This window comes from Seriola aureovittata, chromosome 23, assembly GCF_021018895.1.
Source record: "Seriola aureovittata isolate HTS-2021-v1 ecotype China chromosome 23, ASM2101889v1, whole genome shotgun sequence".
NCBI lineage: Eukaryota > Metazoa > Chordata > Actinopteri > Carangiformes > Carangidae > Seriola > Seriola aureovittata.
The window spans coordinates 2,207,501-2,222,688 of record NC_079386.1 but is presented as its reverse complement, the minus strand read 5'-3'; the positions used below and the strand labels follow the sequence as shown (position 1 = coordinate 2,222,688).

General features: G+C 42.3%; 2 protein-coding genes across 2 annotated transcripts in view; one reads left to right on the top strand and one right to left on the bottom strand.

Annotated features, from left to right (window-relative positions):
- Positions 1–6,969: 6,969 nt before the first annotated feature.
- mpdu1b (mannose-P-dolichol utilization defect 1b) lies at positions 6,970–13,838 on the bottom strand. The gene is made up of 7 exons (XM_056369754.1): positions 13,678–13,838; positions 11,511–11,576; positions 11,103–11,235; positions 10,845–10,930; positions 9,877–9,995; positions 9,538–9,648; positions 6,970–7,506 (listed from the first exon to the last, which is right to left on the bottom strand). The coding sequence occupies exons 1-7, from the start codon at positions 13,802–13,804 to the stop codon at positions 7,372–7,374; spliced, it is 777 nt and encodes a 258-aa protein (XP_056225729.1). The 5' UTR covers positions 13,805–13,838; the 3' UTR covers positions 6,970–7,371.
- A 1,232-nt stretch (positions 13,839–15,070) lies between these two features.
- mblac1 (metallo-beta-lactamase domain containing 1) overlaps positions 15,071–15,188 on the top strand; it is a 3,183-nt gene continuing 3,065 nt past the window's right edge. Inside the window, exon 1 of the mRNA XM_056368386.1 lies at positions 15,071–15,188. This exon is cut by the window's right edge and continues 445 nt beyond it. The gene's annotated coding sequence lies outside the window, so the exon portion shown is untranslated.

Sequence of the window (15,188 nt, the reverse complement as noted above, 5' to 3'; positions counted from 1 at the left end):
TTGGTGTTTGCTTTCAGGTCACTGTGGAGCTGAAAGGTGAACCGTCTCTCCAGTCTCAGGTCTCCTGGACTCTGGATCAGGTTTTCTTCAGGGACCTCTTTGGGGCAAAGGGGAGCAAGAACCATAATCAGCAGGGTTTATGGGAAATGTGGTCCCTAACCGGAGAAACTAGCATTTAGGCTAAAGGCTGTGATCAGCACAGGCCCTTTTAAACCCTGTGTATCGTGCTGTTATTTCCCACACAGGAACATCCTGCTGGTGTAGATGCTCTGATAAACAGACCGAGATGTTGATGGAGCGGTGATGGAGCCTCATGACCCCACCCCTCTGACTGTGGTGTGTAGAGCGTGGGCTTTAAAGATGGTCTGAGGAGATGAGGACTGCAGCCTGTTGATGCCTCTGATATGAACAGCCTGCACATGAAAGAGATCACAGGTAGGATAAAGACTTACAGGCTCTATCTCTGCTGCCCCTCAGAGACAAACAACAGCAGGTTTCACAGTCACTGCTCACAACAAGCCTTTACCTTCCTGTTCCCTAATTATAGATTTGGAAGTATGAAAACTTTTCTTCCTTTGTTTCATCATGCCGGCAGGTCTCTTCGTGGCACTCCATTACACTCTTTTCTTGTTTTGTGTACATCTGTTTATTCACACATATTCCACAGATTATTATTGGATTATATTTTAGTTTTGAAAACTGGTTCTCTATAAAAGTCTTTCAGAGGCTGCAGATACCATGAAAAATCAATGTCTCCTACTGTTCCACAAAGGTTTTGGTGGAATTGTTGATAGATACATGTAGATACTTGCAGGCCCCAGATCAGGCCTTGACTGCTGCCCCTGAGGGGATTCCATGTCATTCATTCAAAGTCAATTAGCACCTTAATTCAGCAGAACAACCAGTCTAAATCTACTATAGAATGACTTCAGACTAAGAAAATCCTCCTTCTGGAGTGGTCCAGTCAGAGACCAGACCTGAATCCAGTAGAGATGCTGTGGACTGAGCAGAAGAGAGCCGCTCAGGTCTGATCAGCAGCTACAGGAAGAGCTAGTTTCAGGTTATTGGAGCCAAGGGAGGTTCAACCAGTTATTAAATCCAAGGTTCACTGACTGTTTCCACCAGAGCTGTGAATGTTTAATGACTGTGTTCAATAACGACACAACAGATTATAACTGTTGGTGTGATACTGACTTTGTCTACATCTGTGACTTAGATGAAGATCCGTTGAGATTTCATGACCAGGTCATTCCACAGGATTCACATATTTTTCTTGTCACTGCATATGGAAGATAAGAAATATAACTTTACCCAGGTTTCTGAAGCAGACATCTTTGACTCCACAGCACCCCAAACCATCTGTCTTAATTTCCCTCTTCTGTTCCTCCTGCTCAGCTATCCTGGACTCTGTAGCCTCCTTCAAGAGAGTAGACACCCCAAACTTACATCCACCAGTGGTTGGACAATTCAACCCGCTCCCTTAGGCAGATGCAGATGGCTTCTCATGTTCATCTGAAATATATTAAACTGGTTTAGATCCTATCTTAAACACAGGACCTTCTCAAGGACAATAGGTCAGTTTTCCTCTGGAAAAGGTGACGACCTGTGGGGTTCCTCAGGGATCCATCAGGGATCCATCCTCGGACCACTTCTGTTCAGTCTCTACATGCTCCCACTTGGAAACACCATGAGGAAGTATAACATGTGCTGTCAAGTCTATACTGATGATTCACAGTTTCACTTCACACTAGAATCTAAGGACTCCCTACAGCCTCCTGGACTGTTTTGATGACATTAAAAGCCGGATGGCAAATAAACAGCGACAAAACTGAAAGAATTATCTTTGGTCCCTCCAAGTCCAGAAGCCATCTCGCTAGTAAACCAGACCACTCCACCCCATATGTGAAGCGTCATTCAACAAACCTGGGTGTTATCTTTGATTCTGAGCTCAGTCAGTTCTGTTGTTAAAAATAGTTTTTTATCAGTTCAGAATCATTTTCTCAAGCCAGTTCTTTATTTCCATGATAAAGAAAAAGTAATTCACACCTTCATCCCATCATGACTTGATTATTGTAATTCCCTATACTTGGGCCTCCCACAGTTTTCATTATCTCGCCTGCAGATGGTCCAAAGTGCATCACCCCAATCCCAGCCTCTCTTCTCCGGCTCCCCATTGAAATCCAGTTTAAGACCTTGTTAATTGGTTTCAAGGCTCTAAATGGTCTGGACCTGTCTTACATCACAGACCTTCTTCACTGGTACTCAGCTTCTGGGTCTCTTAGATCTGACAAACAAATCGCTCCTGTCCCAGAACTGGTCGCTGATCTTTATCTGTATGTTTGTTCTTTATCTGTCATGTTTATGATTCTGTATTTGTCCCTGGTTGTTTATTGTTTGTGTGTTTCTCTTTGTGTTTTCACCTTTACTTTATATTTAATATACCGTGTAGATAGATAGATACTTTATTTATCCCCTAGGGGAAATTCAGTAGTTTTTTCACTTTAAGCTGTGTTTAAATTTGCTTTAGAAATAAACTTCACTTAAGTTTCAGTACTGAGCAGCAGGAGTATCTGACTCTGACTCATTGAGGTCCTGATCACATTTGAACATATTTATTATGTCTCCGCTGTTCTCTGGTGAAGGCCAGGGCCGGACGAATTATGTCCCATTCTTGTGAATCTTGTTATCTCAGTAACGCCTTGACAGAACTTCTTCAAATTCGGCACCGATATTCATTTGGTCTCAAGGATGAACTTGAGATGGAAGGTCAAGGTCCCTCTGATCGCACAAAACACAATTTTGGGCCATAACTCACAAATTCATTTATGACACATTATAAAACAAATGTCTATAAGGATAAAATGAAGTGGTGACATTTTATATCGAAAAGTTAAAAGGTTAACTTCACTGTGACATAAATAGTAAAGGAATTTTTTGTTTTTTTAACATCACAAAATGTCTGGACTGGTCCTGGTCTGGGATCTGTAGATTGGCTCCGCACATCCTCAGTTTGCTTTTCATCTCAGGGTGGAGATGATCATTTATCTTCATCATTACTTTAACTAACTACTGTATGACTGTAGGCTGATGACAGATAACCCATCACTCACCTGAAACCAGCTCTGGATACATGCTTCAGTTTTAATGAGGTGTTTGTAATAAAGTGCAAACAGAGTGAACTTTGGGAACAGAGATAAAAAGAGTTGATAACTTCTGTGTGTTTTCTTAGTGTTGTGCAGTGAATGTAGGTGGGAAGTGTTTGACTTTAATGTGAAGCATATGTTTGTTTGTGGTGGCGTGTCGGGACAGAGCAGCAGCAGTGGAGCAGCTCGGCCTCATCAGCAGCTATGGAGGGAGAAGGACCTCCCAAGACGAGAAGCAGCAGGTGACTGGGCCTCGGAAACACACCTATCTGTACCATCTCTATTCCACAATCAGATATGAGCCGGGCCGAGGCTATTCAGACCTCCGCCCCCCCCCCCTACACCACCTCTCTCATTAAAAGCAGTTTCCCTTTCCTTTCTTCTTCATGAGATTCTGTTGTTGATCCCTGGCAGCCGACCCCCCCGTCCCTTCCTTGAACCCTGCAGGTGATGTAACTGACGACACACCTAAGGCTGTAAACAAGTGCCTGTGTTACACAGACGGTTATTAAAGTGTTTTTATGGCGTTTCACTTGGAATAATCTGTGACATGATGTCATCCTGATAAATAACAAACTGTAGCAGCTGGTTATGGTGTTGTTACACGCCTGGTTTACATGTTAGCTGATGTCAGTATCGATCATCCACTTTGGAATATCTGCATTTAAAGCTCCATATTTTCCTCTTCTCCTGTGTTTTATTTAAAGTGTTGATCCATAAGAAGATATATTTGTGGTTTTAAAAACCAAAAACCATCTCAGTGTAGTTTTACATCTCCTCTCTCAGGCTGCTCTCTGGAGCTCTAGTAACAACAGGTAAATCAGCCAATCAGAAGAGAGGAGGCTCTGAGCCTCTTCTCTTCTGATTGGCTGACTGTTTTCTGATTTATCCAATTAAAAATATAACAGATTTCAGGTAAACACTAAGAGAAACCAAATCCTGCGAGGGTGGATGGTGGGTCCAGGTGGGCGGGGCTTGGGACGTGGCTGAGAAGTTCCAGAAGTCCTGACGGCTGGTTTTAAGGCTCAGTTTCTGAAAACAGGCTGTGTGCATTTCTCTGTGGACTGAGGCTTTGATACTTTCACAGTATTAATATAGAACCTAGACCTGATCTATAATCACACTACACATGCACATCTACCTTTACACTATATGGACCTGTAAATGTGTGAAATCACCTTTTCCTGGGGCAGTTGTGTTGGACAGAGGGTGAATGTGACCCTACCTGACCAGACCTGTTCAGGTCTGCCTCTGCTGTGTGGGAGGCAGCCCGGTGGGACGGTTTAACGCAGCTGCATGAAGATCCGTATCATATTCAAACTGGAATTTCATTCATATTAAGGCCTTGTGATTTCAGGTCCAACAATGTTTCTGCCCTGTGGACAGAGGCAGACTGTCTGTACTCGTACAACAGGTCTGCATGACTCATGGAGACATCTGTTGGTACAGGTAGTTCCTGCAAGAGCCCGAATATTAGCCCCGCCCTTGCCCAGTGTCAGATGGGATTGGCTGCGGCCCCCTGTTACCCTAATAGGATAAGTGGTATGGTGAATGAATGAATGAATTAATAACTAAATGAAACTCACACGTTTGTTTCCATATTCCATCACACCACTTTTATTTCACTCACATTTAACCAGATCACACTTCAATCCAATAATCATACACCACCTCAGCCAGTTCATACACTTCATTATTGATTTAATCATGATTAAGCTGGTTATCCTTTAACTGTCACACATTACTTCAGCAAGAAATTAATCAAAATCTGGTCGAAGAAAAAAAAATCAGTACCTTTAATTTCTGGTGATTTAGGAAGTTTCACATAAACGCTGAGATATTTATCGAGTCAGATCAAACACTGATCTCCATCAACTATCAGGTGACATCACTGTCTGAGCTGACGTTACGTTTGTACCAGTCAAAGTTTCCAGTAGCCAAACATTGAAATGCTTTTATTGTGAAGCAGCTAAAGCTTCCTGTAGAAGTAGAAGACAGTGCGGTATCAGTGTTATTCCAGGTGAACTGAGGCTAACCCCACACTGTGTGGTTTGGTCCCTTTGTTTAAACAAAACGCTCTGATGCCAGCTGCAGCTGCGCAACATGGAGCTCCCCTCAGCGCCACGGCAACAACATGATGCAGGAAATAAAATGTAACATCTGAAAGTACAAGTCAACACATAAGGATGGTGAATTGTGTTTTGGAAACTGTTACCATGACGTCGGGCCTGTGATTGGACATTGTTTGGTCCTTGGAGCTTGTTCTGCTCCTGTGACAGAAGTCATCAGGAAGGTAGCAGAACATCTACCTGCCAGATGCTCAACATATATGTATATTCCTACCGGGAACATGTTGTGAAGCAGTCAGCTGACGTCTCAGAGGTGCATTAGTGCGATACTCTGTACTTGTTTGATTCACATACAGGGTGGCAGAGTAGTTTCAGGACAGACAGGTTCTGCTACAATAGAAGAGGGAGTGACGCGTTACAGGACAGAAGGTGGGGGTTAGAGGAAGCCCTGTGTTGAAGGTGTTTCCATAAACTGTCTGGATTCATTCACTTTGTGTTTCCCATGAACAGAAGGTATTTGGAGGCCAAACAGATCAGAGCGTGGATCATTCATACGTTTTTCTCCAGTGGTAAGATAATAAAACTAGAATCACCTCCTGGTGGTCCTCTGCCTCCTCCACTCAGACTACTGAGTTTATCCACAGTCATAGAAAACATGAACCATTTGGTTTTTTTTGTCATAACTGTTGTGTGAAGTCTTGAGTTATGGCTAAAAAGTGTTTTGTGAGGTCACACTGACCCCGACCTTTGACCAAAATCTAATCAGTTCACCCTAGTCCGAGTCCCAGTGAACATTTGTGCCAGATTCCCTCCAGGTGTTACTGAGATACGTACAGTCAACCTGAAAAAAAATATTACCTCCAGCTCTGGTTGTCACTGGCACGGAGGCACAGAAACATGCATTAACTGAATTTGTATTTAAATAATACATCACTCTAAACATTACACTTGCTTAGCATTAGAATGTTAGCATGTAGCTCAGAGCACCATGTCATGTCATGTTATGCCAAGTACAGTCTCGCAGAGGTAGAAGACCGTCTGAAATCACTCTCTACTCCCGCTACAGTCCACTATATAGTCAGATTGTCATTTTGTAATGCTGTCTGAATGTACAGTACGGTGGCCCTGAAAGCTCACAACACATGCAAATAGACAAAACACAAACACATTCAGAAAACATCTTCATCAGTGGACAGAAGTGTTTCCAGGGGACACTATAAAGTGATGCACCTAGACTTGTTCAATGCCAAACTGTGACTTTAAAGTTAAAGGCACTGAACAACAAGGGCGTCCCAGCAGGTTCGTCACTTTTTAATGTCCCCTGGAAACACTTCTGTCCACTGATGAAGATGTTTTCTGAATGTTTTTCTGTTTTGTCTGTTTGTGTTTTCTTCCATTGCAGTGTATTGAGCTTTAAGGGCCACCGTAGTATAGTGAGAATTATTATATCCTACATAGTGGACTCATAGTATCCCACAATGCATTATGAAAAGAAGTGTACAAATGATGCATTTGTGCTGGGAGAAAGAAACACGGTGCAGAGAAGATGAGAATCGTCTGAAAGGTTGTTTCATTTTACAGATAAACTCAGTATATAACCGTCTACATAAGACTCCCTGCATGGTGAATGAGTGAGTGACTTCAGACACAACCTAAGTCTCAGTCTGAGTCCAGACTGTCGTGATTACTCTCAGTTTAGGGTTTTACCTGGTGTTGAGGGGGAAATCCTCCTGTACAAATGTACATGTGACTCTTCGTGGAGCTGATGAGGAATTATGTTTATGTGAACTGATCAAACAACAAATCATTCAGAACATCATCCAATGATCAAGACATTTACAAAGAAGTATTTTTCCCTCGATGTAACAAAATAATTGCACAAACCGTTGAACACATCAGTGTGAACACAGCTGGAATATACTGAGGGAAAACTGCATCAAGAGGAATGTCGGAAGAAATCAGTGCTACAGATCTGCTCGGTACCTTCACATCCCTGCTTCAGTCACGTGTTCATCCAGCAGATTCAATCACCCAGAATTCCCTGTGCCTCTGTTCATGCAATTCATGTGTCAATTTGTTCTGTCAAGATTTAGAGACACCTCTCTTTGAGTGTCTGAAGATGGACATGGAAAAAAAAAAAGTTTAGCTCCGTCCTTTGCCTACTCTCTCTTCTTCTTCTTCTTCTTCTTGCGATCTGGGGAGCTGTTCCAGTAGTAGAGCACCTGCAGAGTGATGATGCAGTTACAGGCTGAGGATATGACGTAGGTGAGGGCCATCAGGGAGTCTCCAGTTTCCTGCAACAAGACAATATACTTCTGTAACATGTGTGGACACAAGTTAATAAGCTCCAGCTCTGCTGCCGAGACTGAAGTGCAACTTCAGTGTCACTGTGTTTCCTCAGACTTCCTGCAGGTGGAGTGAGAGGACAGAAGCTGAACCTGTGCTGCTCACGTCTAATAATATCATAATTATTACACTTATCCTGACAGATGTAACTCAGTCATATATATATATATATATACAGTACATATGTATGTAATGACGTCTTGACATTAAAAATACTCCCAGAAGAAAGAAAGAAAGACAGACAGACAGACAGACAGACAGACAGACAGACACACACAATATACTGTAAATACTGCAAATATATAGTTAATAGATACATTTTTATCAATCCTGGTATTGTTTTATTGTTCGTCCTTTCTGTTATTTTTTACGTGGCTAAATTCTATTTTGTTGCCGCAGCAACAGTGTTCTTCAAAGTTCCCACAGAGCGCCTTTGATCAGAATTCTGAAGAGACGGACTGTGACATCACACTCTGTGATGGACATGGATCTTTGAAGCAGCTGTCGGTCCAGTCAGTAGTTTCTCTGCCGCCGTGGACAGAAGCCACAACAGGAAAACACACAAACTAAGAAGAGAAGAAGAATGGACGCCGAGCCGCACAAACAGCTGGACGCCAGAGTGAGCGAGGTCACATTCAGCGAGCTGATGAAGGAGAACGCTCTTCTGAAACAGCGGCTGATGGACGCTCAAGCTGAAGCAGCAGATGTGTCACTGCAGACTGGCAGCTGCTGAGAGGAAGATCATGGACCTGACGGCTCAGCTGCAAGAGAAGGAGCGACACGCCAACACCAAGGCTCCTACACAGAGCGACGTCTCTGAGCTGACTCTGCAGCTGCAGAGGGCTCATGAGGATCTGGAGACCTGCACCACCAGACTCCAGACCACCAGCAACCCTGAGGATGGAGGAGAAGAAGAGCAGCAGCAGAAGATCCAGGCTCTGAAGAGAGGCATCATGGAGGCCAAGAAGAAGAACCGCTGGCTGTCCAGGCTCCTCGGACACTCTGGCTCCAAATGAAGGACGTCTTTAGTGGAGGGGGGGTCATGTGACTGGAAACCCACGTACATGAAAACCAGGAGCGTGCACGTGACACGAGCGCACCCGACAGGTGCTGTGAGTAGAAACTCGTTCTGGTGAGGACGAGTTTCTGCTCCGTGAGCACCAACACAGCCCTGAGAGCACGGAGTCACATCTCCATGGTAACAGGGCTGCATGTGAGCATTCGTCATCACCTGCACGCACCTGGTCTGCAGTGTACGACCTGAAACTAACCCCCCCCCGGTCGAGGCAGACGGCCGTCCACCATGAGCCTGGTTCTGCTCAAGGTTTCTTCCTGTTACAGGAAGTTGTTCCTTGCCGCCGTCGCTCGCTTCTTGCTCGTGGTGGAATTGTTGAGTCTGACTTCTTTTATTATTTTGCTCCATGTGAATGAAATCTATTGGGAGGAAACTCTTGTGTTGTTTCCTCTCTGCTGTAGATGTGAGCTCATGTTTGAGAGACGGTGGAGGAAAGTGAGGTGACGCCTGTTTGTGTGAAGAAGGTTGTTTTGTCAGAAATCTCACTTCCTCTCATCAGTGGGATGATTTCCAGTCTTTTACAGCAGCTGCTGATTCAGCGTTCACTCAGCGTGCACCATGTTAAAATGAGCAGTTTTTACATGGACTCTGGTTTATCCAGAGTCACACAAAACATCCACCATTTGTGTGAAATGTTGTCAAGTCTTGAGTAATGGATAGTGTTTTCTGAGGTCACACTGACCTTGACCGTTGACCTTTGACCACCAAATCTAATCAGTTCATTGTTGAGACCCAGTAAATGTTTTTGCCAAATTAGAAGATCCATCAAGGCGTCACAGAGATATCTTGTCCATGAGAATGGGCATATTATATACACACATGCATATATATTATATACAAGGAGGAGCACTGAGTACCATAATATACACACACACACACACACACACACACACACACGTCTCACCTGTAGTGAGGTGAAGATGCGTGCGAGGGAGCCAGCGAACAGCAGGAAGACAGAGATAGCAGACAGCTGACCCGTGTGTCCGTTACTGTAGTTGGTGGCTGCCTGGATCAGCTGAGACAACAAAACACACCACCATCATCATCATCATCATCATCATCATCACCATCATCATCATCATCATCATCATCACCATCATGTCTCTCCTGTGTCATGTGTGTGTCAATGTGAATCACTAAGATCAATTTTAGTTTTTTACAGTTCACTACCATCATAGACGATACGACAAACAGAAGCTTCATGTTATTATCCACGTGTTGGTCTTGTGCTGTCACTGCCTACCCTGCCGATGATGATGGCCGGCATGTTGGAGGCCTGCATGGACGTAACCACAGCCATGGGAGTGACTGGAGACAGCACGAGGACCAGGAGGCCAAAGTACACAACCAGGAACAGGAGACCTGGGCCAGAGGAAACTCTGTTAGGACACACAGGCTGTCATTTCAAATCTCTGCATCCTGTTTCTGCTCTGATTTTATTCTGAAAGTCCTGACTGGAAGTTGTGATTTGTATCTTTCCACTGCTTTGATGCTTCTTTCAGATGTTTGTCTGTTCGCCTCCACTCTTCACCCGCAATACCGTCTCCTGTTTATGAATTATGAATCGTGTCACAACCGATCTGACATTTTTCTGAGTTCATATGGAATCTTCGTTTGGACAGTGTAGTCATATATATATATATATATATATATATATATATATATATATATATTTTTTTTTTATGAGGTGCTGTATGTAAGTGTGAAAGTTCAGTCACTGTCCCGCCTCCTGTCCCCCTCAGCAGGTCTAGACAGACTGTAACTCCACCGTCTTGGACTGCAGCTGGTGATGGTGGTTCTGGTTCTGCTCAGGTGGAGAACTGCTTTATGTTGAGCTACAACAAACTCATCGAGGCCGCAGAGCAGAACAAGGACTGCTGCCTCCAGCTGCAGTTAGCAGGTTAGCTGTTTAACACTTAACGTGGTCTGGTTTGCAGAGACCGAGCTTTTAAAATCAAATATGTAAATACAGAAACTTTTAATGACGCCATCACCCCGACTTTATCATTCAGAATATATTTACTGCACTAATTTCCCAGTTATCTTGACTTCAGTGAAGCGTATCCTCACTGTGGGAGGTTTAAGTTAACGCAGCCCACCATGAGTCTTATTAACATCTGTGTTGCTGAGTTTGCACATTTGTACTGTATTTCAGCTCCTCAGTATCCACATACTGACATCACTGACGTGTGAGTGCGCATGCAGTCTCACCTCTACTGGTTCTTCCTCCGTAGTGCTGAATGAGGAAGCCGATGGCGACAGTCTGCAGCATGAGGAACAGAGCCTCGCCCCAGGCACTGAGGTCACAGTCAGCACATGTTACTCAGTGTCTTTCTCACAATATGAAACCAAAGCTGAACAACTCTGTCTAAATTAACATGCATTTTACAGTACAATTATAGAGTGACAGCAGTACAACAGTCAGAGAGCTGCATGCACACAGACAGTTCATCTGAAGACGGCCCTCACCTGAAGGGGAACTTGTTGGCGATGCTGTAGGCCATGGTTCCTGTGATGGCCAGCAGCTCCAGCAGCACAGACTTGAAGCTCAGACCCTCAGCGCTCTTTGCTGCCATCAGCTTCAGGATCTGAGGCAGTTTCACTGTGAACGAGGAGGAGGAGGAGGAGGAGGAAGAGTTAGAGGAAGGCCGAAGTGAACAGGGCAGGTTTCTAAAAACACTCAAGGTTTCAGATAATGTAATGAAAATCAAAAACTAAAATCAACTCTGGCTGCTAATTAAGTTCATAACTAACCAAGTATTAGTATTAGTACTGGTATTTTTGTTTAACAATAAAGACTAGGCTTGATTCAAATGAATATGAATTGGAGTCTACAGATAAATGAGGTGATGGAGAAGCAGAGCTGAGGTGTTTTACCCATCACTGATCCCAGGATGATGCCGATGCCCAGACCTTTGCTCAGAACAATCTTCAGACATGGTACTGGAATTAAATAAAAAAATAAAAACAAAAAAAACACACAGGTTAGCTGGATGTCATACATCACAACATACTGTATAAACACACACACACCAAAGCAGTCATAGTCAGAGAATCTAAAGCAAGAGAGCATCATAAAACATGAAACGTTAGGTCGTCTCATTGTTTTCTGACTTCTCTTCTCTGTATGTGCCACTCGGATCCACTGGCTCCTACTGAAGACATGACTATTTAAACAAAGCTCACACATGTGTAATTTCCTAAAACAGCTGCTCACTGTAGTTTCTAAACAAACAAACAGGAAGAAATATAGAAGCAGGACAGTGTGTGTGTGACTGAGTCTAAATAAAGTACAGTGTGTGTGTTATGGTGATGAAGGAACATGTGTGTGACTCTCTGACGTTTTTTAATAGTTCCACTCGTCACTGTTGCTTTGGCTCTTTTTGGGGAATCTGCTGACTCCGAGGGAAATATAAAAATACAGCTTGACGTCTATGATGTCATGCAGCGGTGTCACTAGTGGTGACAGAGGTTCAGTCTCGTCCTGCTCAAGGACTCTCAACATGAGGACAGGTAGAGCTGGAGATCAGACAACCAGCACTATAGTTGATGACTCACCTGCCCACCTGAGCTTTAACCCCTTCATGTACACAGTACACAGTGATGAGCCAATCAGATTAGCACAAGTAACTGCCTAGTTTAAAAGTTAAACCGTCGTCACCCAGGTTGTCTCACGCTGCGGAAGTGGAAACATATTCATTCTTAATGTAGACCTGACAAGTGTTTCATGAAGAGTTAAACAAAGCTTATTTCAGTAAGTCAGAGTGTCTATGTCATACAGGAGGCTTCAGTCTGACTCTGAACCTCTGTTAAAATCAATCGGCCAGACTGAAACTCTGATTCCTCTACGGGCTTCTCTTCACTGCTGTGATGTGAACAAGAGTCAGTTTGCAGTACATGTAAAGTTTATGTCACATATTGACATGGGATGCATTTAACAGTGTCATTAAAATCTCACATCTTTTCAGTCCAAAAATATCTGCACAATACTCCAGCTTTTAAATGCATTACAGTTATAATAAAGCCAATTAAAATGAATATGTTGTAAAATAAATGACCTGGTGGAAATCCTGTTTGGTATGTCAGAGTTGTTTAATAATATGTTGCATCTTATTCAGTACATCTGTATCTATACATTCATTTTCAGCACTAATTATCTGAAGAAAGTTCACCCAGCAGGAATTGAAACCAAAAGGTCAGAAAGCAACAAAGTGAGGCTGATCTGAGAGTCTGAGATCTTTTGCTTTGTTAACTGCAGTGACTTTGTCAGTGTGTATAATTTTATTCTCCATATTACATGGTAACATGTTATTAGTGTGGCCACCAACAATTTATGTTAAGATCCGTGTTTTTCACTGGGATGAAGATCAATGTGATCAGTGCTGGATGTCTCAGGTTTGTGTTTCAGGTCATGAATTCTTAGGTTAATCCAGGACAGGCTTTTCAGAATAAGGGCTGATTTTCATGAAGCATGTTAATGTGTTGTCTGTGGTTAGTTTCACAAACTGTCTCTGTGGTGGCCTGATCCCGGTTTGACTTGTTGAACTGCAGCAGTTTTAAATAGTTGACTTCTTGCTTACACAAAAATATTTAAGGGCGTAGCAGTATTACAGGATGTTTCAGGGTATTACTGTATGGACGAACCAGGAAATATTATTCCTCGGGCTTCTCTGAGGTATCTGCTGGGTGTAGTTAATGTATGAAAGAGTGACAGCTATTAAAACCGCATCAAACAAACCAGGCCTAACGTATCAACTACTGTTCAAATCAGTTTGACGTTTCCAGGCTGAAAAGGTTGATGAAGCTTTTATTTTGTAGGAGACAGTTTCAATGCTCTCAGGTTCTGACTGTTTCTCTGTGTGTAGATTCAGTCAAGCCTCATTTGAATTAACGCTCATAGAACACAGACCGACACGATGCACCGGAAGCCTTATCCAGTTATCTCCATAAAATAAAAGCAGATAGTTTCCCATCAGCAGGACGTTAGCTTCAACACTCCCGCGTCTCTACAGTCGCTGGGCTGAAACTGAAAACATCCACTCACCATCCAGGAAGTTGAAATTGAGGAAAAACTCGTCGTAGCATGATTCCGGCATAAAATATGTCAAAAGAAGCCCTTTAACAGGGTCCATGAAAGACGACCCTTTACCCAGCACTGTTTTATCCGCCATTGTGGAGATTAAAGGTGACGTTGCTGTTGAATGTGTAACAAATAAAGAGTCCTACCAGTTCACATGACAATACAAAGGTTCCTCTTCTTGAAAACGAACACATGTACTGTAAAATAGAGAAAAAAAAAAAATAAATAATAATAATAACAACAATAATGATACTGATAATAATAATAATATGATTATTATTGTGGTTGTTTTTGTTGCTGTTGTTATTACTGTTATTGTCATTCTTAGCATATTCACATAACAATGAAAATGTTGAAACTACAAACAGCCCTTAGCCAGCAGAATAAATGAGGCAGAACTACAAAGAGTCTTTGGAAGAGATTTGAATCTTTGAGTCTCAGAGTAGTGAGTCCAGTTGAGTAGTTCATAACAACATTTTTACAGGAGTAATATGGGGAATTTATGAATGAAACACAGGGTTAGGTTAATAAACATGTTCAGTTTGCTCTGTGGCCCAGAGGAGGAAAGGACTCATGCTACTTTCCAGGCTGTGCAGCTCTTTGGCGCCCTCCTCTGGTACAACCTTCTTACTGCCACACTTAACTTCAAATAGGAGAAGGTGGAAACTGATGAGAAATACATGTTTTTCATCATATAAATGTTTCTGTAGCCGATTTACCAGACAGGACACAGAACAAATAAAGCATTAACGTATACTTTGAACTAACACTATAACACAAGATAAATGCTTGAAGAGGACTGACTTCTTTTAACAGCAACAACAGGAGTTCTGTGGGATCTGTACCTGGCTGATGTTGTTCACCTCCTCTTATGAAGAAGCTTATGAAGATTTACAACAGAAAACTGATCTGGTAACAAATTCCAGGAATTTTAATATGTACAGATATTTACAAATTGATGTATTAACATAGATGGAGAACTAAACTTATTTACATATGAATGCAATGAATAGGCCTATATGTACTAAATATTCTCAATAAGAATATATTTGCATTTGTCTAATAATGTGTGTAGAAATATTAAAAAGCAGCCAAAATAGAATACTTCAATGTATTCATTTATTTAAATATTTAATTTATTAATGTATTAATTCAATATAGTACAAAAATATATTTGTAAACTGTATAAGTATAAAATGTATTTTCTTCTATTTCAATGGAAAACATACATGGAATAGGCCTATATACAAACCATATTATATATTCCAACCTATGCAACTTCTGTATGAGACATTATTACATATTATTTGTCATTCTGTTGGGAACATGTCTGTGCTAACATTAGTAATGATCAAATGTGGAGGTACTTGATTTTTATGCAGCTTCATTGAACACTCCGGTCCAGCAGGGGGCAGCGTGCACCTGTTATAATGCTCCGGGCTGATCAATGGAAGCAGTTGTCTGTCCTCAGGTCT

Coding starts and splice junctions, on each gene's coding strand:
- mpdu1b (XM_056369754.1), bottom strand. CDS start 13,804: ATGGCGGATAAAACAGTGCTGGGTAAAGGGTCGTCTTTCATGGACCCT. Junction 11,577..13,677: donor CAATTTCAACTTCCTGGATG/GTGAGTGGATGT, acceptor ATTTAATTCCAG/TACCATGTCTGAAGATTGTT. Junction 9,649..9,876: donor CGGCCATCATCATCGGCAGG/GTAGGCAGTGAC, acceptor TTGTTGTCTCAG/CTGATCCAGGCAGCCACCAA.